Source organism: Suncus etruscus, chromosome 10, assembly GCF_024139225.1.
Source record: "Suncus etruscus isolate mSunEtr1 chromosome 10, mSunEtr1.pri.cur, whole genome shotgun sequence".
NCBI lineage: Eukaryota > Metazoa > Chordata > Mammalia > Eulipotyphla > Soricidae > Suncus > Suncus etruscus.
The window spans coordinates 95211760-95237301 of NC_064857.1; the positions used below are offsets into that span (position 1 = coordinate 95211760).

Consider the following 25542-nt stretch of genomic DNA (forward strand, 5'->3'; position numbering starts at 1 on the left):
TGAGTTATCTCTTTGACCCCAACACTGAAAATAACTTAATTTGCCAATAACTAAGGATTTTAGTAAAACTAAACAGGCTTGAGTACATGTCTATGAAAGGAACAATGTTTCTATGAACTTATTTCATGTAGTTTATGTGAATATACATTTTTCCATAATATATATACATCAAGGAAGATAACTCATTTTCTTGTGGAATACAAATATAGCTCTTGTTCTGGGCCCAGAGCAATAGAGCAGAGGTGAACATTTGCCTTGCACATGGCTGACCCAGGACAGACCATGGTTCGATCCCTGGCATCCCATATTGTCCCCCATGCCAGGAGTGATTTCTGAGTGCAGAACCAGGAGTAACTCCTGAGCATCACTGGGTGTGACCCAAAAACCCAAAACCAAAAACCAAATATAGCTCTTGTTCTAAGGACCATGTGCCAGACAGGATTCTTACTATGATGTAATAAATTCAATGTTCCCTTCACAATTTGAAACTTTTCTTCCTAATCTGTTAAGAATTTTATTACTTATGACCTATAAAAGATGCCCTTGAAGTCCTTCAACTGGTCTTATGTCCTATATTTTAAAGTTACTGATGTTGAAAATAAAAGCACATACAATATTATTCCTAAGTGGGAAATAGTTGGAAACCAGAAAATCTGGAACTCTCAAATTTTTGAGATTTTGCAACTGGCTATTATAGCCAATATAGACTGCTCATTTACTCATCTATTGGGGTGTTGGGTCATATACAATGATTCAAAGTTATCAGAAAAAATAAGTTAGATGATGTAACTGTTTGCATATGCTAACTCTACAGCAATAATTACTACTATTAATGCATTTTTCACTTTGCCAAGTACTTCTATGATACAGAAGAAATACATGGTTATATCATTAGTGATTGCCTGGGCTATGAATTCAAGAGATTTTTTTTTCTTCTTACTCTTCTTTTCTTTTAATGCTTTATATATCTTTTTAGGTCAGTTTAATGATCATAGACAAACTAAGCAGAAAGTTTAGAAACACTCTCATATATCCCCTTACCACATACCTATACATTCTGCCCCACATGTTCTAATCCATAAATCTAACTGGTACATCAGAATCACTCAAAGTCAATAGTTAACGTTTATCATTTGCTTTTGTTTTTATTCAGGTTGGGGGCACACACAGCAGCACTTTAGGGCTACACCTGCTCTGTGATTGTGGGATTGCGTCTAGTGGTGCTCAAGGGAAAATACCACACCAGGGATAAAATCCAGGCCTCCCACATGTAAAACATGAGCTCAGCCCACTGAAGGTATCTCTTCAGCCTGATGTTTCACACTATTGAATGTTCACTTTTATTTTATTTATTTATTTATTTGTTTATTTATTTATTTATTGTTTATTGGGTCACACCTGGTGACACTTCAGGGGTTACTCCTGGCTATGTGCTCTGAAATCACTCCTGGCTTGGGGGACCATATGGGATACCGGGAGATTGAACCACGGTCCGTCCTAGGCTAGGACGGGCAAGGCAGAAGCCTTACTGCTTGCGCCACCACTCTGGCCATGAATGTTCACTCTTGTTTGTACATTCTTTTTTGTTTGTTTGTTTGGTTTTTTGGGTCATACCCAGCAGGCTCAGGGGTTGCTCCTGGCTCTACACTCAGAAATCGCTCCTGGCAGGCTCAGGGAACCATATGGGATGCCGGGATTCAAACCAATGACCTTCTGCATGGAAGGCAAACACCTTACCTCCATGCTATCTCTCTGGCCCCCTCTTGTTTGTACATTCTATGGGTTTTGATGTATTTATGTTTCCACTATCACAGCATTACACAGAAGGAATATCTTTGTTGCTCTAAAACTTCTCTATATTACTATAATTAGGTTTCTCTTTAAGAAAATAAAAGTGTGGGACCAGAGAGATAGCATGGAGGTAAGGCATTTGCCTTTCATGCAGAAGGTCATTGGTTCAAATCCTGGCATCACATATGGTTCCCTGTGCCTGCCAGGAGCAATTTCTGAGCGTGGAGCCAGGAGTAACCCCTGAGCACTGCCAGGTGTGACCCAAAAACCAAAAAAAAAAAAGTTTAAAACTGAGCATGTTAATAGCTACATATAATCCTGACTATAAAAAACACTGTAGGGGCCAGAGAGATAACACAGTGATAGGGCATTTGCCTTGCTAGCAGCCAACCCAGGACCAAAGATGGTTTGAATCCCGGCATCCCATGTGGTCCCCCGTGCCTGCCAGGAGCGATTTCTGAGCAGACAGGCAGGAGTAACCCCTGAGCGACGCTGGGTGTGGCACCCCCAAAAAAACACTCTATACTTTTCGTTTTTGTTTTTGGGTTATACCAGATAGTGCTCAGGGGTTGCTCCTGGCTCTAGGCTCAGAAATCGCCCCTGGAAGGCACAGGGAACCATATGGGATGCCGGGATTCAAACCACCATCCTTCTGGATGAAAGGCAAATGCCTTACCTCCATGCTATCTCTCCGGCCCCCTACACTGTATACTTTTCTATTGGTTTCAAGCCGTGCGTGGTGATGCTCAAGGGTTACTCCTGGCTCTGCATTCAAGTAGGGCATGAGGTACTATATAGGATGCTGGCTGGCCATAAGCAAGCCAACCACTCTATCTGCTGCACTCTCTCTCCAGCCCCAACTCTGTATGCTTTTTTCTATTTGTTTGATTAGAATCACATCTGGTAATGCTTGGAGGTCATTTCTGGTGGTGCAAGGGAACACGTGACCCCAGGGTCCAAACCTAGATCTTCTGCATGCAATGCCTGTTGAGCTCTCTCTTAGGTCCCATTGTACACTTTAAATAGTTGAACTCCATAGTGTATATGAATTATACCTCAATAAAGAAACATAAATAAGAAATGTCTTGAGGCCTGAGTGATAGCACAGCAGGTAGGGCATTTGCCTTGCATGCAGCTGAATTGGATTCAATCTTTGGCATCCCATTATGGCCCCCTGAGCTTGCCAGGAGTAATTTCTGAGCACAGTGCCAAAAGTAACCCCTGAACTCAGTCAGGTGTGCCTCTCCCAAAAAGAAATAATAGTTTTATTGGGAAGATAAAAACAAACCTTAGTTAACCACAAACAGAATGTGATCAAAGTCAGAGACCCTAATAAAAGCGTTAATAGTTCTTAAGGTGTTAAAAAGTGCAAATTCTTGGGTCCAATTCCAAACCTACTGAATGAGAAAGCACTTGATTATTTACTTTTTAATAAGCCCTTCTGGAAGTTCAGAGACCAGTTAAAATGTGGAATCACTGCTAGAGGAGCCAGACTTCTCAAGACTTATTATGCATGTACATCGGTTAGTGATCACATTAAAAGCAGAAATTGTATTTAGTTATCCTGGGTGGTGTATGAACACACGGGCAATACTGGCACTGTTTATCTCTGATCAACCTTGAATAAGAAGGACTCTGTAAGAGAACTGAGGTGGAGAGGCCACATAACTGTGGGTGAATTGTATTGGGAAGCATGGGGCAGTTTCTCAGCTTGTTTTCAACAATGTGGCCTCTTTCTGACCTTCCCTGCCGTACCCTGTCCTCCTGGTTTGCCTCCTACTCTCCTGCTATTCTCCTCACCCCACCCCACTCATTTATGCGATTTTCACCTGAGATCCTCTTAAAATTTCCTGAGTTCAAGAGGCTAGATGGCCCCTGACTGAGACAGCAGCCTAGAGAAATGAGACTAGAATCAAACACTCTACAGACCAAATTAGGTGAGATTCGGAGTCTACTATGATGCTGGTGTTCCTTATATCAAATGACAAAACTGACACATTGCTAAAGTGAAAAGGGAAATATGTATGACTCAGGGCTTCTCACACATAAGCATGAACACTAGTGTCAAGTAACATCCCTGGCCCAGAATACCATCCTTTTTCATCATTCAAGTTAAAGACATGCTTCAGGGGCCGGGCGGTGGCGCTAAAGGTAAGGTGCCTGCCTTGCCTGCGCGCTAGCCTCGGACGGACCGCGGTTCGATCCCCCGGCGTCCCATATGGTCCCCCAAGCCAGGAGCGACTTCTGAGCGCATAGCCAGGAGTAACCCCTGAGCGTCACCGTGTGTGGCCCAAAAACAAAAACAAAAACAAACAAACAAAAAAAAGACATGCTTCAGAATATTTGCATTTACATTGTCATCAATCCATGGTGGCTGGCCTTTTAGTCAAACCTTGTACATACTTTCTTTATTTGACATTTCAAATAGACCAAAATATCAAAAGGATGTGGTCTCAAGTGGCCAGAGAAGAGTTTTCCAAAACCCACACTAGCAGTCTTTCAACTCTGCAGCTAGATCTCCAAGTACCAATTAGTGCCTGCCACCAACCTCCAGTTTTTTATTTTAATTTTATGGAGACACATGGAGAAGAAAATGTCTGCACTGCTGGGAAGCACTACCAGCTCTGAGCCCAAGGGACCAAATGGTACAGGAGATCCAACCAGAGTTAATTGCATGAAAGGCAAGCACCTTAACTCTTCTACTATCTTTCTAGCCTCAACCTCCAATATTCAAAACAAGTTCAGTGAATCTGTAGATCAATTACTTCCTCTCTTCTATAAAACTGGCCTGGGTCTCCTACCAGTAAATTCATGTAATTCCAAATTAATTCTTCCAACGTGCGAAATATTTCAAACTCACAGTCTTTTCCAAATATTCCCAACTGCAGGACTCTAGAAATTAATAGAATTCCTTTCCTATTAAAATGGATCTGTCATTGATCTTAGAATCAATAATTAATGGTCTTGGGCCCGGAGAGATAGCACAGCAGTGTTTGCCTTGCAAGCAGCCGATCCAGGACCAAAGGTGGTTGGTTCGAATCCCGGTGTCCCATATGGTCCCCCGTGCCTGCCAGGAGTAACCCCTGAGCAACGCCGGGTGTGGCCAAAAAACAAAACAAAACAAAACAAAACAAAACAAAACAAAAATAATAATTAATGGTCTTTTAGGGCCAACAATTATCAAACTTACTAGTGCCTTTATATTCTGTATCTTATGTAAAAGAACAAGTTTAATAGCCTACAGTATGAAGTATTAATTTCCTTTTTTTTCTTCCCAATTTACCTCATAGAATTTAATGGGGTACTTTCTCAATTTATCTTATCCAGAGCACATGACTTTTTTTTTTTTTTAGAGCACATGACTTTAATTATACTTCGTAACAGCTTTTTTTTTTTTTTGGGTTTTTGGGTCACACCCGGCAGCGCTCAGGGGTTACTCTCTCCGGCCCCAACAGCTTCTTTTTAACCAAAGAACATTTACATTTAAGTATATCTTAATATTTCAGATTATTAATGTGGCAGAATTTTGGTGGGCCATGTGCAAGGCAAGCACCTTACCTGCTATGCTATCTCTCTGGCCCCTACTATACTCTTAATCTTGGAGGCGTACTAATTATTTCCCCACTTTCCCAAACCAATCATACTTTAAACGCAGGGCCAGTCTGAGAAGCTTTATTTCATCAGAATAGCTGCAAAGAGTCAATCTTGCACTGACATTTGCATACCTGTCTCTTGAGGCTACATTCATGCTTTAAGCTCTAAGCTCTTAGTACTTCCAACTACAAGCAACTCAAGTCCTGGCCTGTGGCCCAACAGTCTTCTGATGCTGACTCACCAACCCCATTTTACCCACTGGGAACAGGTCTGTTCTTACTCCTAAATGAGCTAATAGCATAGCCTGCAAGCTCTGCTATGACCTTGATTCACAGATCTAGCTTATTTGTTTTCTATCTTACTTTCTCTTTCATAAGGCGCCTTTTAACACGGACATTATTATTTAATGGTGCCAATAATTATTCACATAAGTATATAACAAAACACATAATTCTAATCAATATAAACATTTATTCTTTTTTTTTTTCGAGCCACACCCGTTTGATGCTCAGGGGTTACTCCTGGCTAAAGTGTTCAGAAATTGCCCCTGGCTTGGGGGGACCATATGGGACACCAGGGAATCGAACCGCGGTCCTTCCTTGGCTAGCGCTTGCAAGGCAGACACCTTACCTCTAGCGCCACCTTTCCGCCCCCAAACATTTATTCTTTATGAAAACAACAATTCTTTAGATAAAATGTACCTAACAATATGATACCCCACCAAATACCCATGCCATCCTTCTACCTGAACTCTGTATCTTGGCCCATTTTTACGCCATTAAGATGATATGATGAACAAGACATCGTTAACCTTCACCTGGGTCTTTACTAAATTTTCATATAAAGTTCCAATAGATTACTTTCCTGGTGACTATACTCAGTAACCTGAGGAGTAATTTATTTTTCTTGTATTGTTTTGCCCCCATACACTGGTACTCCTGGTTCCGTACTCAAGGATCACACTTGGTGGGGTTCAGACGATCATTTATGGTGGCAGGAGTAGAACTTGGGACAGTCATATGCTAGACAAGCATCATCCCAGCTGTGCTATGGTTCTATAGCCTGAGAAGTAATTTTTCTTATTTTTTGGTGGTGGTGGTGGTGGGTACACCAGGCAGCACTCAGGGCTTACTCCAGGCTCTGAGCTCAGGAATTGCTCCTGGCAGGGGATAGGATGGCGGGGATAGAACCCAGGTCGGCTGAGTGCAAGGTAAATGCCCTACTTGCTGTGCTATCACTTCAGCCCAGAAGTAACTTAACTATTTAATATAGATCTGTGCTTTGTGTAATTTGATTAAGTTCATGCTAAAATGCAGATTCTAATCCAGCAGATGTAACCTAGATGGGGATATAACTACTTCTAGTAAGTACCCATGAAGTGTTCTGAGGTTTATCTACAAAGGCTACAGACTTCAACATGACGAGCTATGAAACTTGTCAGCCTTAGAAAAATTAATAAGGCCCTCCTTGGAAATTTCTAAAGAGATGAGAGTCACTACAATGTACTGACACTGTTGTGTCTTGGCAGAGATTCTTAATCCACTGTGTTCCTTTAAAACATAATTCACATGCATTACTGGATCCCAGCCTCCCCACCTACATTCCATAGTCTGTCAATCAAGCCTAGTTCCTGTCATTTCTATTGTTATCTACTAGATGAATTTTGCTCTTCACTTGGAAAAGGCAAAGTGTGAATGCAACTTTCACTCCAATTAACATGGATTCTTCACAAAACATAAATACAAATAAAGCTATGCCTCTAATTTTAGTTACCAAGTATGTAGGTTGAGATTTGGGGTATTAAGGAAAAATTGTGTTAATCAACATAATTTATTTATAATGAGAACTAGTAATTTGTGTCATGGTAGTGGTGATGGTGTCTCCTGGGGTTATATGCTTGGTTACCGTGCGCCAAGGTTCTCACTTGTTAGGGCAATGAGCATCACACCTGACACTGCTAGAATAGCACTTGGCTATGTGGCGATCTAACTCAGCCACTCACATGCAGGGCAGGAACTTTACACTGAGTCATGACCCAGGACCAGCCAAAAAAAAAAAAAATAGTCATGCGGTTATGTTTCAAAGCATATAACTTGCCTATTTAAAACCCTAGATTTGAGCCCCAGTGGGGTGGGAGGTAGAAGGAGAAGTCTATGTTTGAAAAGTAGTAACATAATACAATGAAATCACAGCACGGTTAATGCCATAGTGTCCTATTACCCTTGCTTCACAGCAACATAGGATGTGTACACACACACACACACACACACACACACACACACACACACACACACACACACACACACACCATACACAGACTGCAAACCACTTTCTCTTTGCAGAGGTAACTGTTTTTTTTTTTTTGGGGGGGGGTCACACCCTGCGGCGCTCAGGAGTTACTACTCCTGGCTCTGTGCTCAGAAGTTGCTCCAGGCAGGCTCATGGGACCATAATGGGATGCTAGGATTCAAACCCGGGTCTGTCCTGTGTTAGCCTCATGCAAGGCAAACACCTTACCTCTGTGCTATGGCTCCAGCCCCCAGAGATAACAGTTTTAAACCAATGACAGTAAAAGAGGTGAAAGGGTGAAAGAAGGGGCCGGAGAGATAGCATGGAGGTAAGGCGTTTGCCTCTCATGCAGGAGGTCATCGGTTCGAATCCCGGCGTCCCATATATGGTCCTCCCGTGCCTGCCAGGAGCAATTTCTGAGCCTGGAGCCAGGAATAACCCCTGAGCACTGCCGGGTGTGACCCAAAAACCACAAAAAAAAAAAAAAAAAAAAAAAAAAAAAAAAAAGAAAGGGTGAAAGAAGCCTTGGCTAGGAAAGGAAGATATAGACCTGTATCTACATGAAGTCAAAAACCTTCCTGATCATTCACAAGTATATGTTCTTAGCTCAGGCTGCCACAGACCAAGCCTAAATAAACAAAATTTATTGTTTCACATTTAGAAGCTAGGTCAAGGTACCAGCAAGGTTGGCTCCTGCTGAGAGTACTCCTATATTCTCTGTGCCATCATGGCCAGGGAAAGGGAGTGAGACCTCAAACCAATCATGAGGACCTTGCCTTCATTAATTACCTAAGCTGTTTTATCTCCAATTAGGAGATAATTACAATCTATAAATATCAACACATAAGAGATAGTGCTCAAAAAAAGAAGGGGGGGTATTACAATTCAATCTACAGCACTCTGTTCCTGCCCCTACAAAATTCATTTCTTTCTCATATACCACAAACATTCATTCCATCTCAACTACCATCAGTCTTTTTTGGGGAGATGGGTGGGAGGTGCACTCACATGGTGGTTTTCCATACAATGCCAGAGATTGAACTCAGGACCTCCACATGCAAAGCTTGTCTTCAGTCCTTTGAACCATATCCCTGGTCCTCCCCTCAAAGACTCACCAACTCTATTATCCAAAATCATCTAGATATATTCTAAATTAACTATGGGTGAGCCCCGTAATAATCTTGCAGGAGAATTCCTCTCTGTGAAGGCAGGCAAGTAAATGATGTACTTCTGAAATACAAAGGTTGGATAGACTCCTGTTCTAAAGAGGAGAAATTAGAGGAAGAATGGGGTGGCATGAAGCAATGAAGTCCAAGATTTATCAAGACAAATTCCAATAGATCTTTTAGTTTTTTTTTTTTTTTTTTTTTTTTTTTTTTTTTTTAGTCACACCAGGCAGCACTCAGGGGTTGCTCCTGGCTCTATGCTCAGAAATTGCTCCTGGCAGGCTCAGGGGACCATATAGGATGCCGGCCTTCTGCATGCAAGGCAAATGCCTTACCTCCATGCTATCTCTCCAGCCCCCTAATTCCATTAGATTTTAAGGTGAGAGAATAACCTGCTATTCCATGGTCTAACCCATTTGGGGTTAGAGTCACACATGGTTTTGAGATGATGCCCAGACAGAGAGAGTGTGATTTATTGGAACAGAAGAGAATACCACTCCTTGGGGTCATTTCTCCCTTTCAAGAAATTTGCATCAAAATAGTTTTGCTATCCCAGCCTGTCAGATCCAAGTCCAAAGGCCTTTCTCATTTTGTCTCCTGTAGTTCAAACTGGCAGTAACTCTGCTTTGCCAATCCCATAAACTTTTACCAAACAATTGTTCTTTCTTGTGTTCTTCTCAGGTTTCCTTGTTCTTTTTGCAATATGGACACATTTTACAGATCTTTACATTCTGGTTCCTTTTCTCCCCCTTTCAGTTAATTCTCTCCCTTTGCATTACACTAGACGCAGTCAGAAGGCACTATACCGTTTGTTCCATCAACACTTGGCTTAGAAATCGCTTCACAGTGGGCAGAGAGCTCCTCAACAGGATGAACACATACTACATATTCCAAATTCGATCCCTGACATCACATGGTATCCTGTCCAAACCCTCCCACAACAAAAAACAGCTTCAGTTAAATATTCAATTTAGGGCAGCGGTCTCAAACTCGCGGCCCACAGGCCGTTTGCGGCCCTCCGTACAACATTTTGTGGCTCGTGGCTAGCCTTCAAATATTGCAGTATTCACGATTATTCGCTTACTGAATAATAGCAATAAAAATCACATTAGTAAGAAAAAAATCACATTAAACATTCGCATACCCCGAGCAGTTCCGTTCGGGGTATGGAAATGTTTAATGTGATTTTTTGCAATTTTTTTTCTTACTAATGAGATTTTTTATTGTGAATATTCAGTAAGCGAATAATCGCGAATACTTTGTGCCTAGTGCAGACATCATTTCTGCTGCTCCTGCCCGTTGTCCCTTGCATTATCGGAAGCCTAAGGGAGAGAAGGGAGAGAAGTGTTTTTTTTTTTTTTTTTGGTTTTTGGGCCACACCCGTTTGACGCTCAGGGGTTACTCCTGGCTATGTGCTCAGAAATTGCCCCTGGCTTGGGGGGACCATATGGGACGCCGGGGGATCGAACCGCGGTCCGTTCCTTGGCTGGCGCTTGTAAGGCAGACACCTTACCTCTAGCGCCACCTTCCCGGCCCCAGGGAGAGAAGTTTATTACAGAATTAGATTTTGTCATACCTTCATCATGACTTCATCAAAGCCTGCAGTGAAGAGAAAGATTGATGACGAGCACAGACATTTTCAGGAAAAGTGGGAGACGCAGTATTTCTTTGTTGAGCACAGGGGCATCCCCACATGTCTTATTTGCTCAGAGAAAGTTGCAGTGCACAAGGAATACAACTTGGAACGCCATTATTCAACTAAACATGCTGAGGAATGTGCAAATATCAAGGAAATGAGAGAGCCAAGCGGGTTGCCAGTCTTAAAGCATGTCTAATGAAGCAACAAGATTTCTTCAAGAAAGCAACTAAAGAGAATGTTACATCAGTCGAAACTAGTTACATGGTTAGTGAGATGATTGCTAAGGCAGGGAAACCATTCACAGAAGGAGAGTTTGTTATAAAAAAAAAAAAAAAATGCGGGCCCGGAGAGATAGCACAGCGGTGTTTGCCTTGCAAGCAGCCGATCCAGGACCTAAGGTGGTTGGTTCGAATCCCGGTGTCCCATATGGTCCCCCGTGCCTGCCAGGAGCTATTTCTGAGTAGACAGCCAGGAGTAACCCCTGAGCACTGCCGGGTGTGGCCCAAAAAAAAAAATGCATGTTACAGGCTGCCAGTATTATCTGTCCAGAAAAGGTCAGTTTAGCAAAATCAGCCTTTCTTCCAACATTGTGGCAGAGCGCATTTCTGACATGTCAAGTGACATTTATCATCAATTGTGTGAGAAAGCCAAATGTTTTGATGCATACTCAGTTGCTCTTGATGAGGGCACAGATATAACAGACACTGCGCAGCTCACAATTATGTCCGTGGTGTTGATTGCAATTTTGAATTGACAGAGGAGCTGCTCACAATAATTCCAATGCATTGCCAGACCACCGCTAATGAGATATTTCGGCATCTGTGTGATGCCATTGAGAATGCAGGTTTGCCATGGAAGAGGTTTGTTGGAATAACCGATGGAGTGCCATCGATGACAGGGAGGAAAAATGGACTGGTGGCACTTGTTCAAAAAAACCTTGAAGAGGAGGGTGTAGAGAAGGCCATTGCTCTTCACTGCATTATCCATCAGCAGGCCCTTTGCAGTAAATGCCTGCCATGTGACAATGTGATGTCTGTTGTTGTGAAATTCATCAACCAAATCAGATCCAGGGGCTTAAAGCACAGGAGGTTCCATGCTTTTTTAGAGGAAATGGAGTCAGAATATGAAGATGTGCTCTATTTCACCGAGGTACGTTGGCTCAGCAGGGGAAATGTCCTGAAAAGTGAAAGCCTTCATGGAGAAGGATGGGAATGCTGTTTCTGAGTTGAGTGAGCACAAATGGCTCATGGACTTAGCTTTTCTTGTTGACATCACACATAAGCTGAATGTACTAAACAAGATGTTACAAGGCCCGGGGCAGCTTATCAGTGCTGCCTATGACAACGTGAGAGCATTCTCCACAAAACTTGTGTTATGGAAATCCCAGCTCTCTCAGACAAAACTTTGCCATTTCCCAGCATGCAAGGAACTTGTGGATGCAGGCATACCATTCAGTGGTGAGAAATATGTTGATGCTATTTTTAAGCTAGAGAAGGAATTTGATCACAGATTTACAGACTTCCAAAAGCACAGAGCCACTTTCCAAATTTTTGTGGACCCCTTTTCCTTTGATGTGCAAGATGCCCCCTGTGCTTCAAATAGAGCTCACTGACCTGCAATGCAACTCTGATCTCAAAGCCAAGTTCATGGAGATTAGTGGAAAAGTAGACATGCATGGGCAATTTTTTGAGAGACTTGCCCCTCAGCTTCCCCGAGCTTTCCCGAATGTTCAAGCACACCATGTGCCTTTTTGGGAGCACATATGTGTGTGAAAAGTTATTCTCCACATTGAACTTCAATAAGTCAAAGTACAGGTCTAGACTTAATGATGATCATCTTCAAGCCATACTGAGGGTCTCAACTGCTTCCTCTCTAAAGCCAAATGTGATTCAGATTTGTGAGAAGAAGTGCTGTCAAGTCTCTGGCAGCAAGGAATAGGCAAAAGATGCCATGTTCAGAAGAACTGTTCATGATCTTCACTCAATATTCTATTCATGTTCAGAAGAAGTAATTGAAACTGTTAATAATGACGTTTGAGAATTTTGTTTTTTTTTTTTTTTGTTTTGTTTTTTTTTTGTGGTTTTTGGGTCACACCTGGCAGTGCTCAGGGGTTATTCCTGGCTCCAGGCTCAGAAATTGCTCCTGGCAGGCACGGGGGACCATATGGGACACCGGGATTCGAACCAACCACCTTTGGTTCTGGATCGGCTTTTTGCAAGGCAAACACCGCTGTGCTATCTCTCCGGGCCCAAACTAACCATTTTCTTTTTCTTTTTTTTTTTTTTTTTTTTGGGCCACACCCGTTTGATGCTCAGGGGTTACTCCTGGCTATGTGCTCAGAAATTGCCCCTGGTTTGGGGGGACCATATGGGACGCCGGGGGATCGAACCGCGGTCGTTCCTTGGCTAGCGCTTGTAAGGCAGACACCTTACCTCTAACGCCACCTTCCCGGCCCCAAACTAACCATTTTCAAGATGAAAAGGGAACCTACTGAATGGGAAAAGATACCTGGAAATCAAATAAATGAGGGATTAATATCCAAAATATATAATGAAGCTCAGATGCAGCAATAGTGACAAAAAACATCCAGTGACCCTAGATCAATTGCATCCCATATGTGAGTTTCTGGGTTCGATGCCTGGGGTCAAGGGAGAATACAACCTAGTTAAAAAAAAAAATGGGCAGAGGATCTGAATAAATATTCCTGCAAAAACAAAGTAAAGATGGCCAACAGGCACATGAAAAGATGCTAACATAAAAAAGTACTAGGGAATGGCACATAAAAATCTCCATGAGAGCTCCTTCAAGTAGGTCAGAATAGCTATTATCCAAAGACAAGAAGTTTGGGGTTTAAATAAACTTATAGCAGGGAAGGCTTCTAGGGAGTTCACTGAGTTCTATTCCTAGCATCCAATATGGTCCCCTAAGCAGCAGCTGGAGTGGCCCCAAAACAAAAGCAAACAAACAAAAAAGAAGTGACATGTACTGGAGAGGATGTAGTAGCAAAGGAGCCGTCAGAAACAGTTGGTGAGAATCCAAATTGGTAAAGTCACTAGAGTTTAGTGTAAGATGACACCCAGCTATTAACCCAAAACAATTTCCTCTTTCCTTTTCACCTAGTCCTTTGATATGTAAAAGCCCGCCTGGACCGCTTGATCTTCCCCTCCTGGTGAATTGGTATTGGTTTAATAAAAAAAAAAAAAGAGTAGTTTGGCCTGGAGGGAGGGAGAAGCACTGACTCCATGATTCTCCTGACTGGCTTGGTTTATTAATCCTTTGCAGAGACCCTACTTTCATCAGACCCGTCTGCCTGGGGGTAGAAATATGGTGTGTGGGATGACCTCACAATTCATGGGACTGATTTTACAGTTTAGAGGAGAGAAGAGGGATATGAGAGAGAGAGAGAGAGACAGAGAGACAAAGAGAGAGACAGAGAGACAAAGAGAGAGACAGAGAGAGATAGTACAGTTATTTAGGCACTTGCTTTGCATGCAGCTGACCCTAGACCCTAGTTCATTCCTTGACACCACATATGGTCACCATATAGGGTCTCCCACAAGCACTTCTAGGAGTGATCCCCAAGCCTTGTGAAGTATGATCTCCCAATAAACCAAAAAAAATTACCAAGAACTCCCTCATAAATCATCTATTCCATTTCTATCTAAAGAATACTAAAGCACTAATTTGAAAAGGTCTATGCACTCCTATATGCTCAGTGAAATTGAGATACAGAATCAATATAAAGAAATACCAGGTGGATGGGTGATGTGGTAGTTACAATCACACATCTCTTAATGACAGGAGCCATTCTGAAGGATACATTTTGATAAATGGGTCATTAGGCATTTTTACCAGTGTACAAATGTCAGTGTGATTCTATGAATAAGTGGGCAGAGTCTACATGTGGCTAGACAAGCTGGTCCACCTTACTGGGAGCATTGCTCTAGCTGTGGTCCATCACTGACCAACATGGATTTTTGTTTGTTTTGTTTTTTGCCACATCCAATGGTGCACAGGTCTTATTCCTGGCTCTTAGGGTTCACTCCTGGGCTTGGGGGGGGGGCATCTTGGGTGCCAGAGATTGAACCCAAGTCAACCAGATGCAAAGTCTGCAAAGTCAGCACCTTACTCATTGTAGTATCTCTTCAGCCTCTACTGACCAACACACTGAGCACTGTATGACTATAGATGCCCAATAGACTCCTAAGCAATTAGAAAAAAAAAAAATGAAACCTTGCCATTTTGCAACATCCTGAGTAGATGTTGAGATTATTATTCTAAGTAAAATGAGCCAGATAGGAAGGCAAATATCATAGAATTGTGTATGAAATATTAAAAAGCAATGTTAAGCATGCTGAAGCAATATATTGCAGGTAGGGTATTTGCCTTGCACACAGCTAAATGGGGCTTGATTCTAATATCTTATATGGTCCTATATAAAAAATCAGGAGTGATTCTTCAGTACAGAGCCAGGAGTAACTCTTGAGCATTACCAGGTGTGGCCCAAAATCAAAAAGTAAAAAAAGTAAACAGGGCATAAGTGATAGCACAGTGCGTAGGGCCTTGTATGCAGCCTTGTATGTGACTGATACTGGTTCTATTCCTATCACCCCATGTGGTCCTCCAGTCTGCCCAGAGTAATTTCTGAGTGCAGAGCCAAGAAAAAATCCTGAGTGCTACTGGGTATAGTCCCAAAGCAAACAAAAACAAAATATGTAAACACAACAAACTCTTAGGACAGATTGTTGGTTATCAGAGGGATAGTGGGTTGGGGTAGTGGACAAATCAGATAAAAATGATCGATTATAGGAGATAGATGAAAATGGCTTCTAGTGGTGATCATGTTTGGTCATGTATATAGAAGTTGAATTATACTGTACCATGGAACTTATGTAATATACACCAATGTTTAAACTTCAATTAATCTTTTAAATCAATTTTAAAAACACAAAAGAAATTCAGGATTGGGGTTGGAGAGAGAGCATGGAGGTAAGGTGTTTGCCTTGCATGTGGAAGGACAGTAGTTCGAATCCAGGCATCCCATATGGTCCCCCAAGCCTGCCAGGAGTGATTTCTGAGCACAGAGCCAGGAATAACCCCTGAGCACTGCCCGGTGTGAACCCCCCCAAAAAAAAAGAAATTCAGGATTTTTTGAGAAATTTGAATTTTGGGGGGGGGTGGGCCCACATCTATCAGGGCTTACTCCTGGCTCTGTGCTCAGGAACCACTTCTGGTGGGCACAGGGGACCATATGGGATGTTAGGGATCAAATCTAGGTTGACTGCATGCAAAGCAAGTGCCCTATCTACTGTACGCCAGCCCCAAGTTTGAAGGAATTTTAGAAAAAAAAATTCAAGATAAATCTCATTCTTTTCTTTTCTTTTTTTTTTTTTTTTTGGTTTTTGGGCCACACCCGGGGGTGCTCAGGGGTTACTCCTGGCTGTCTGCTCAGAAATAGATCCTGGCAGGCACGGGGGACCATATGGGACACCGGGATTCGAACCAACCACCTTTGGTCCTGGATCAGCTGCTTGCAAGGTAAATGCCGCTGTGCTATCTCTCCGGGTCCTAAATCTTATTCTTTTCTTTAGATTTTTTCTTTCCTTTCTTTTGGGGGGGACTATTCCTGGTGGTGCTTACATGATCATACAGCACCAGGGATGCGAACACAGGATACCCACATGTGTAGAATGTGCTCCAGCCCTTTAAAAAAACTTCCTGATCCTTCATAATTCTGAAATAAAACCATGCAGTATTGGTTCAAATAACATCATAATAAAAGTTTGACAGTTATAGCTAGGGATGCAGTACTGGGAAAGGAGGAGCATAAAATGAAATTATGTCAAGGACTGTAGACTTAAATGTTCAATAGGGGGGCCGGAGAGATAGCACAGCGGTGTTTGCCTTACAAGCAGCCGATTCAGGACCTAAGGTGGTTGGTTTGAATCCCGGCATCCCATATGGTCTCCTGTGCCTGCCAGGAGCTATTTCTGAGCAGATAGCCAGAAGTAACCCCTGAGCACCACCGGGTGTGGCCAAAAAACAAAAAAAAATTTTTTTCTTTTGTTCAATAAGTTTAAAAGCATATAAACAGTCAGACCAGTTGATGAATTGACCTTGAAATAATGGTGAAGGGATCCAGGCAACCTGGCTGTAGGCATGGTGTAAAAGCATGCCTGAATCAGTATGAAACAACATCACTGATTTGATTGGTAAAAAAATTAGTAAAGGGGCTGGAGAGATAGCATAGCATAGAAGTAGGGCATTTGCCTTGCACACAGAAGGACTGTGGTTTGAAGTCCGGCATCCCACATGGTCCCCCGAGCCTGCCAGGAGCAATTTCTAAGCGCAGAGCCAGGAGTAACCCCTGAGTGCTGCCGGGTATGACCCAAAAAAAAAAACAAAACAAAAAAGTAAATATGGGGCTGTGGCAATAGTGCAGTGGCTGACCCAAGATGGACCTGAGTTCGATCCCTGGCATCCACATGGTTCCCCAAGTTAGGAGCAATTACTGAGCACATAGCCAGGAGTAACTCCTAAGCATCACCAGGTGTGGCCCCAAAACAAAACAAACAAAAAAACAGTAAATAGAATTTGAACTATTGAGAGAAAACTGCTGAAAATTGGATAAGCAAACAGAATGATAATACAGTAGGTAGGGTGCTTGCCTTGTATGTAGTCAACCCAGGTTCAATATCTCATACTACATTTGAGCCTCGAGCACTTCCGGTAGCAATCCCTAAGTGTAAAACCAGGAGTAAGCCATGGGCACAGTTCAGTGTGCCCCCCCACCCCCGCCAAAAAAAAAAAGGTAAGAGAAAGAACAGGGGTTGGATCATAGTACAGACAATAAGGTACTTGCCTTGCAGGTGTCCAGGTTTGATTCCCAGCATCCCATATCACAGTGAGACAGAATTCCTAAATGAAGACCTGTAACCCTTCCCCCAACTTCCTGTTTCCCTAACCTCTTCTTTTGGTATGTAAAAGTCCACCCCCCACCATGGTGGGTATTGTTCTGGATAGAAAAGAAAATGCTGGCTTTGGGCTGGAGAGACAGAATTCAGCAGGAAAAACACATGGCTTAGGCAGCATAGGGCTGGGAAAGCTCAGCAAAGAAAGAACATGTCAGAGACTCTGGCAGAGAAAAGTCATGAGGAATAAAGCAAGCTTACTCCAACGAATATCTTTTTTTACTGCTGTGATTATTTCTTTGCCCCTACTACACTACTTTATCAGACCCATCAGCCTGAAGGGTTAGAAACATGGTGCCTGGGGCAGCCTCAGCCAATTCGTGGACTTTATTTTTTTTTAAACATTATTTATTTATTCTACAACTGACACCTTGAATAGTGACACAGGACCCAAGAAGACTGCAACGATGGTGAGTGCCTTGACCCGCTGGTGACTAATCACGGCCTTCTTGAACTGGTCTGAGAGTGCAGAGCCCATCACTAGAAATTGGTGCATGTGATACCAGTCTTAACACGGCAAAGGCCCCTTCAGGTGGGACAGAAGCAGGCAATGAAGCAGAGAAAGATGAAGATTGTGAACAGCCTCCAAGGCCGATGCCCCTGACCTTTCTTCTACCAACGGTGCTTTGTGCAAGGACCTCGGCCCCCTAATCTAAAGCAGTTTATGATGGGGTAGAAATCAAAGAGAAAGCTCCACTGGAGGGGGACCAGGAGCAGGCAGATGAGCGGGTACCCTCACCCAGATTCCGGCTCTGGTTTTTGGGCCACACCAGGTGATGCTCAGGGGTTACTCCTGGCCATGTGCTCAGAAATCGCTCCTGGTTCGGGGGGACCATATGGGATACCAGATATAGAACCCAGGTTCATCCTGGGCAGCTAAGCACAAGGCAAATGCCCTACCGCTATGCTATCGCTCCGGCTCCAGATTCCAGCTCTGGAACTGAAGGCCTTTCCATCCCAGAAGACCTCAGCAGGCTAACACAGAAGAAGGTGGAAATTGATAAAGCAAGCGCCATCTAAGCTCAACTGAGGAGAAGTAGCTTTGAGAACCTCCTGCACCTGGGTTATCTCCAAAATAATCTCTTGATTAATCTCTTGGCCCTATTTGTATAGGTCACTATATTGCTGGTTAAAATGTGTGTTTTTTTTTTGTTTGTTTGTTTGTTTTTTGTGGTTTTTGGGTCACACCCGGCAGTGCTCAGGGGTTACTCCTGGCTTCATGCTCAGAAATTGCTCCTGGCAGGCACGGGGGACCATATGGGACGCCGGGATTCGAACCGATGACCTTCTGCATGAAAGGCACACGCCTTACCTCCATGCTATCTCTCCGGCCCCTAAAATGTGTTTTATCTGTATGAATCTTAGTAGCTACTGTTTTGTTCTAACAGAAAATTTTATATCTAACTTTAGTGGTTTAATATTAGTTTGCACAATTCTGGGGAAATGCATAAGAGTTAATAAATGTTAACATTGGGGCCGGAGAGGTGGCGATAAAGGTAAGGTGTCTGCCTTGTAAGAGCACTAGCCAAGGAAGGTCCGCGGTTCGATCCCCCAGTGTCCCATATGGTTCTCCCAAGCCAGGGACGATTTCTGAGTGCTTAGCCAGGAGTAACCCCTGAGCATCAAACGGGTGTGGCCCCAAAAACAAACAAACAAAAAAAAAAGTTAACATAACGTAAATGTTAAGAGTTTTAAAAGTTCTCAGCTATCCTAGTGAATATTTCTCAATTGCTAAGACGTTTTGTTGTGTATTAATATGTAGCAACTTATTCTCAAATTATGTCTGCAAAGCTTCTAACCTCTGTGTCCACAGAAGTCAATGGAAAAGAAATTTGGATAATATAGACCAGGGGTTGGCAACCCATATATCTGCAGAAATGTTCTTGTAATTTTTGTCTAGAGAAGTCTATGGAAAGAAGTTCTATTATAGGGGCGGGGCGGTGGCGCTAGAGGTAAGGTGCCTGCCTTGCTTGCCCTAGCGTTGGATGGACCGCGGTTCGATTCCCCAGCGTCCCATATGGTCCCCCAAGCCAGGAGCGACTTCTGAGCACATAGCCAGGAGTAACCCTGGTCACCGGGTGTGACCCAAAAAAACCAAAAAAAAAAAAAAGAAGTTCTATTATAGTGCTTGGTGTAAGAATGTTTTTTTCTTCGTTTGTTTTTGTTTTTGTTTTTGGGCCACACTAGATGACACTCAGGAGATACTCCTGGCTATGTGCTCAGAAATTGCTCCTGTCTTGGGGGACCATATGGGACACAGGATCAAACCACAGTCCATCCTACATCAGCTGCATGCAAGGCAAATGCCCTACTGCTGAGCCACCATTCTGGCCCCTGGAGTAAGAATGTTTAAGAACTTTCAAATTAACTATATCTGCAGAAAGGTTCTAATGCTTATGTTCAGAAGTCTAGGAAAAAATGTTGTGATATATGTAAGATATATAAAAGACGGATTGTTTTGAGAATATATACAATTTAAACTTTGATGCTTTGAGTTCTAATCTGAGGTTCCAGCCTGAGGTTTCCAGAAGAGGAAAGTAAAAAAAAAAAGTTTTGTAACTTTTTCTTTTTAATTTGTTTTGTTTAAAACAGAAAAAGTGGGATTGATTTGAAGGTCCAACTCATGGATTTTATATATTTTATATTTTTATATAGCCAGGAGTAACCCCCTAAGAAATGCCAGGTATGGCCCATCCAGGAAAGAAAAGCAAAGAAAAGAAAGTAAAGAAAAGAAGGGCCCGGAGAGATAGCACAGCAGTGTTTGCCTTGCAAGCAGCTGATCTGGACCTAAAGTGGTTGGTTTGAGTCCCGGTGTCCCATATGGTCCCCTGTGCCTGCCAGGAGCTATTTCTGAGCAGACAGCAGGAGTAACCCCTGAGCACCACCTGGTGTGGCCCAAAAACAAACAAAAAAAAAACCAAACAAACAAAGAAAAGGAAGGAAGGAAGGAAGGAAGGAAGGAAGGAAGGAAGGAAGGAAGGAAGGAAGGAAGGAAGGAAGGAAAAAGAGAAAGAAAGAAAAAAGAAAGAGAAAGAAAAAGAAGAGGAAAGAAAGAAAAAGAAAGGAAGGAAGGAAGGAAGGAAGGAAGGAAGGAAGGAAGGAAGGAAGGAAGGAAGGAAGGAAGGAAGGAAGGAAGGAAGGAAGGCAGAAACTGGGACAAGCATAAAGTAGGCTACAGATGCCTTTTTCCAATACTAAATCCTCTACCTCTACAACAAGGATAAGGTGGTAATTTCCAGAGATCAGGTGCTGTGTCTAGACAAAGTTGCTGGCACTGTTCTTAATGAATATGATTTAAAAGGTCCAGCAATGCCAATTTCAGGAGGATAAATGAGATGATCAAACAGACATCATTAATTCAAATCAACTTAGCCACCTGGAGTTGGAAAATTAGGAAAGAGGGGTGCAAGGAGAGATGGTAAGGAAAATATTTTTAGGTTAAAGTAACTGAGTAAATAAGCAGACAGTAAATACACTAAAGATACTGAGTAAATAAGCAGAGGAAGGAGAGAGCGAGTTCTACTAAGAAAAAGAATATTTGATTTGTGTCTCTCAGAAAAAAAATGAAAAGATAATTTCAGGAAATTAAATGGAGAGGAGCAAGGAAAAAATAAACTTCCTGAAAAATTAAGAACAGAAAAAAAATCATTAATAGTAGTTGGCAATGAAAAAGATCTGAATAGGGGCTGGAGAGATAGCATAGAGGTAAGGCATTTGACTAGCATGCAGAAGGACGGTGGTTCAAATCCCAGCATACCATAGGGTCCCCTGAGTCTGCCAGGAGCAATTTCTGAGCAAAGAGCCAGAAGTAACCATGAGTGCTGCCGGTGTGACCCAAAAACCAAAAAGAAAAAAAAAAAAAAGAAAAGAGGGGCCGGACAGATAGCACAGCGGCGTTTGCCTTGCAAGCAGCCGATCCAGGACCTAAGGTGGTTGTTTCGAATCCCAGCGTCCCATACGGTCCCCGTGCCTGCCAGGAGCTATTTCTGAGCAGACAGCCAGGAGTAACCCCTGAGCCCAGCTGGGTGTGGCCCAAAAACAAAAACAAAAAAAAGAAAAGAAAAAGATCTGTATAGGCCAGAGAGAAACAGTTCAACTAGACTGAACACATGTAGAGCAAGCAGGAGGCCCAAATTTAATATCTGGCAACCTATACTGCACTGGGCACTGTTAGATGCAGTACCTCAAACAGCTCTGGGTGTTCTCTCTCCAAGACAAGAAACAAAAATCCGTACACCTAAGAAGAATTGTCAGTTTATGCAATCACCAGCACAGTGCCTGGCACATAATACCTGCACACTTATTATAGCATGACAGAATGTTAGACCACACAACAACTCAGGAATGAGATATATAGAGCCCCAAATTAATCCTCTGGTGTTAAAAGTATCAAATATCACAGGAATAAAAGAATCAAATCTAGAACACAGGGGTGGGGACAGCCTAGCTAAAATTTTTGTAGTTAGTAAGTTTAGGCCACACTCAGTGGTACTTGGAAAGATCAGGGTCATATGTTGGGCCTAAGGGAGGGAGGGCATGGGGTGCCTGGAATTGAAAATGGGCCTACTGAATGTATTCAGTCTCTGACCTTGTACAAATCTGCTCTGTTTCTCTTCCTCACACATGAAAGGCATGTGCTCTAATTTGCGTTATATCCGGAGGCCCAGACTCGCTGGAATTTAGACCAGGAGTGACCTTTAAAATTGTGCAGTCCTGGAAATTCTGTGAAAATGATACTTACATTTCTCTAATAAGAGGGTTCAGAACTTTCTGTGAGAATTTTAGTGAGTTTGTGAGCAAATATTGTTATATTATTCAAAGTGATGATAATAATTAATGGAAGTAACATATATAAATACTCTCTAACAATTAGCTACAGAGATTCAAATAAAGTTAGGTTGTGGCTACATGGTAGAGCACCAGTCCAGCATGTGTTAGACTCTGGGTTTGATCCTCCACACTGGAAAAATTAAAAAGTTCAAATGAAAATTACTATAAAAACACTCGACAAGTTTTAGTTCGAGGTTACAGTTCTCTGTGTATTTACAAACCAAGTTGTTCTCCTTTGTGTTATAATTAACTATATTGCACACCACACATGATGAATAGGGTTGTGATTTCTCTCAAAAATTCTCAGAATTATATATTGTATTCCCAGTCCTCCATCCCAAAGCAATTTTTGAGAAGTCTTTCACGTTCCTAATGCTACCTTGCAACTGGGGAATACAGCAAAGCACTGTGACTATTTTAAGGCTTCAATCCCTATATCCCAATTGGTTCTTTGAGCCCACCAGGAGTGATCCTGAAACAGAGCCAAGAGTAAGCCCTGTGCACCACTGGGTCTGCCCCCAAAGTAAAATGTAAAATAAAAAAATTTTTTAAATGCAAAAGGTCATAAATAGTCGCCATGTTCAAACCAGGCCAGCTCCATAGATTTACACTTTTCTCGAATGAGGTATCAGCTGAGCCATGAAAGAATATGGCTACACCAGCCCACATTGGCCATCTTAGGAGAGAGTGGGCTATGGCCCCATCCTGCCAAAGTCACGTATGTTGCCTTCTTCACCGAGCATCACCATTTTGCCGATGGCCTGCCTCATCACTGTCCCTCTACAATTCCCTGAGGGGATTCTGATTTGACCACACATCAGGTCCACTAGAAGTTAGGCTAATATCACCAGGGCTTTTTTCCGAGTGAATGTGGGCACCCTCCCAATATTTCCCTTCTTCCAGGAAATCCTGGCAGCTGTAACCACTCCCACAAACGCTGTTGCTATATTCAAACAGGACCTTCTTCCAGGATGCCCTGCAGCTGAGTATATACCCCTAAAAATCATAGTATTGTAGCTTTGAATTTGTAGGCAACTTCATTTGTTTGATGCTGTCATCATCAAAGAAATATCTAAATTTAACAGACTGAGCAAGTAACAAGAGCCTACTAAACCTCTGTCATGACTTCAGTGGTGATACAATAAATTTCTTCTTTTTTTTTTTTTTTTTTTGTGGTTTTTGGGTCACACCCGGCAGTGCTCAGGGGTTATTCCTGGCTCCAGGCTCAGAAATTGCTCCTGGCAGGCACGGGGGAACATATGGGGCGCCGGGATTCGAACAGATGACCTCCTGCATGAAAGGCAAACGCCTTACCTCCATGCTATCTCTCCGGCCCCGATACAATAAATTTCAATGAGCTTGCTACTGTACTTTTTCTTTTGCTTCCATCTTTTTTTTTTTCAGTAATTTTTGCTTTCACTTATTTGGAAACAAAAGTATTATGATCAACTATGTCAGCTATATAGTGCATTTTCTTTAAAGAAATTTAAAAAATGTGAAAAGTAGGGCCCGGAGAGATAGCACAGTGGCGTTTGCCTTGCAAGCGGCCGATCCAGGACCAAAGGTGGTTGGTTCGAATCCTGGTGTCCCGTATGGTCCCCCTGCCTGCCAAGAGCTGTTTCTGAGCAGACAGCCAGGAGTGACCCCTGAGCACTGCTGGGTGTGGCCCAAAAACCAAAAAAAAAAAAAAAAAAAAGTGAAAGGTATTTTCCTATTTGACTACATTCACTGGTAGTAAGCCTTTAAGAAGAGAAACAGCTCACAAGTCACTACCCATTCTAAAGCAAAAGAGCAGAAACTTCACACACTCGTATCAATGGCACCACTAGAAAAGTTTCACCCTTGAAATTCCCTGAGGAAACCAAAACAAAAAGTAAATCCAGCACTAGGACTTGCAACCTGCAGAAGAGCACACCCCTACAGGTGAATTTTAAATGGGATCAATTTTCTTTAAGAACTACTTAACCTCCCCACTCTATTTTAGGCCGAGGACTGAAAACCATTTAGAAGCACCACAATTTGGTGTGGTATTTTAAATGTTTTACTATTACACCCCCCCTCCACCCTACCAACCCCAACCCAAAAGGAAATCAAATGAACCCTTCAGGGAGGAAGGACACAACAGGAGAGGGGGAGGATAAAGGGAGAGATAGTTTGGTGAATACTTATAATAACTACAATAAAGCACAGTCCAGGAACTGTTAAGCACCTTAAGGACTTGTGTTATATATATTATTTCCCCCCCTTCCTGGAATATCTTGAGAATATGCATATATCTTGAATATCTTGAGAACATGCATATGCACACATATACACATATATTACATATATACATATGTATATGTACATGTTACATATATCATATTTACATATATATTATAATATGTATATTATTTTTCCCCTTCTTCCTGGGCAAAGAATTTAAGTCTTAAGATGAAAGGCTAACTGTCCAATTCAGGAGTCAATGAAAAACTGCTTACAAAAAAAGAACTAGAGACTAGAGGAGGAAAAAAAAGTTTCGTTTTTCCAGGACAGATCCAGGCCCCGGAAGCACGTGCAGCCAGCTTTCCCGGGAGGAGGGAGCCTGCAGCAGGGAAGGGCGGAAGTGCCCGGAGGCGGGGCACGGCGGGAGCAGAGGCTGCCGGGAGCGCCGAGGGGGATTGTGGGAGGCGGAACGAGCCCCGCCCCGCCGCCCGCCCGCCCGCCCGCCCGCCGCGCCAGTGCGCGCCTCTTACCAGCGGGAGCAGGAAGCCCCAGAGCAGCGCGACGGTGGCGCGGGGCTGCGGTCCCATCGGAGTGTGAGCGCCCAGTGGCGCGACGCGGCGGGGCGGAGCGGGGAAAGTTCGCGAACTCGCGGCGGCGCTGGTGCCACGGCCCCGCGGGACACAGTAGGCGACGGGGTTTACTGAAGAGTCGTCGTCGCCCGGAACGCGCCGCTGCCTGCGACTTCCTCTTCCGGCCGCGCGCGCCGCTCTCGGAAACCCCGCGGCGGGCACGTGGACCCTGGGGCCGCGCGCCCGACTGTTCCGGTGGGCGGGGCTGTGGGCGGGGCGTGGGGCTCGGCCGCCTCCGCGCGAGGCTTTTTGGGCCTCATGTGCTCTGAGCCTTGTTGCATTAGATCTTGGCGCCACTCACTCATGCTGCGACCAGCAGATCCAGGCCACCAGTGTCGCCTCCCAAGCTCGTTAGCATGTCCGCAGCCCATGACTGGGAGGGATCCTTGGACAAAAATGGATCCTCCTGTCCCTGAGGAGAAAGCCAA

The 25542-nt window shown here is 43.2% G+C and overlaps 1 protein-coding gene across 1 annotated transcript in view; it reads right to left on the bottom strand.

Annotated features, from left to right (window-relative positions):
- Positions 1-25112, bottom strand: part of SPPL2A (signal peptide peptidase like 2A) — a 77932-nt gene extending 52820 nt beyond the window's left edge. The window contains exon 1 of the mRNA XM_049781501.1: positions 25016-25112. Coding sequence (XP_049637458.1) covers positions 25016-25072 — 57 coding nt within the window. The 5' untranslated portion in view covers positions 25073-25112. The remainder of the gene's footprint in view (positions 1-25015) is intronic.
- Positions 25113-25542: the final 430 nt, after the last annotated feature.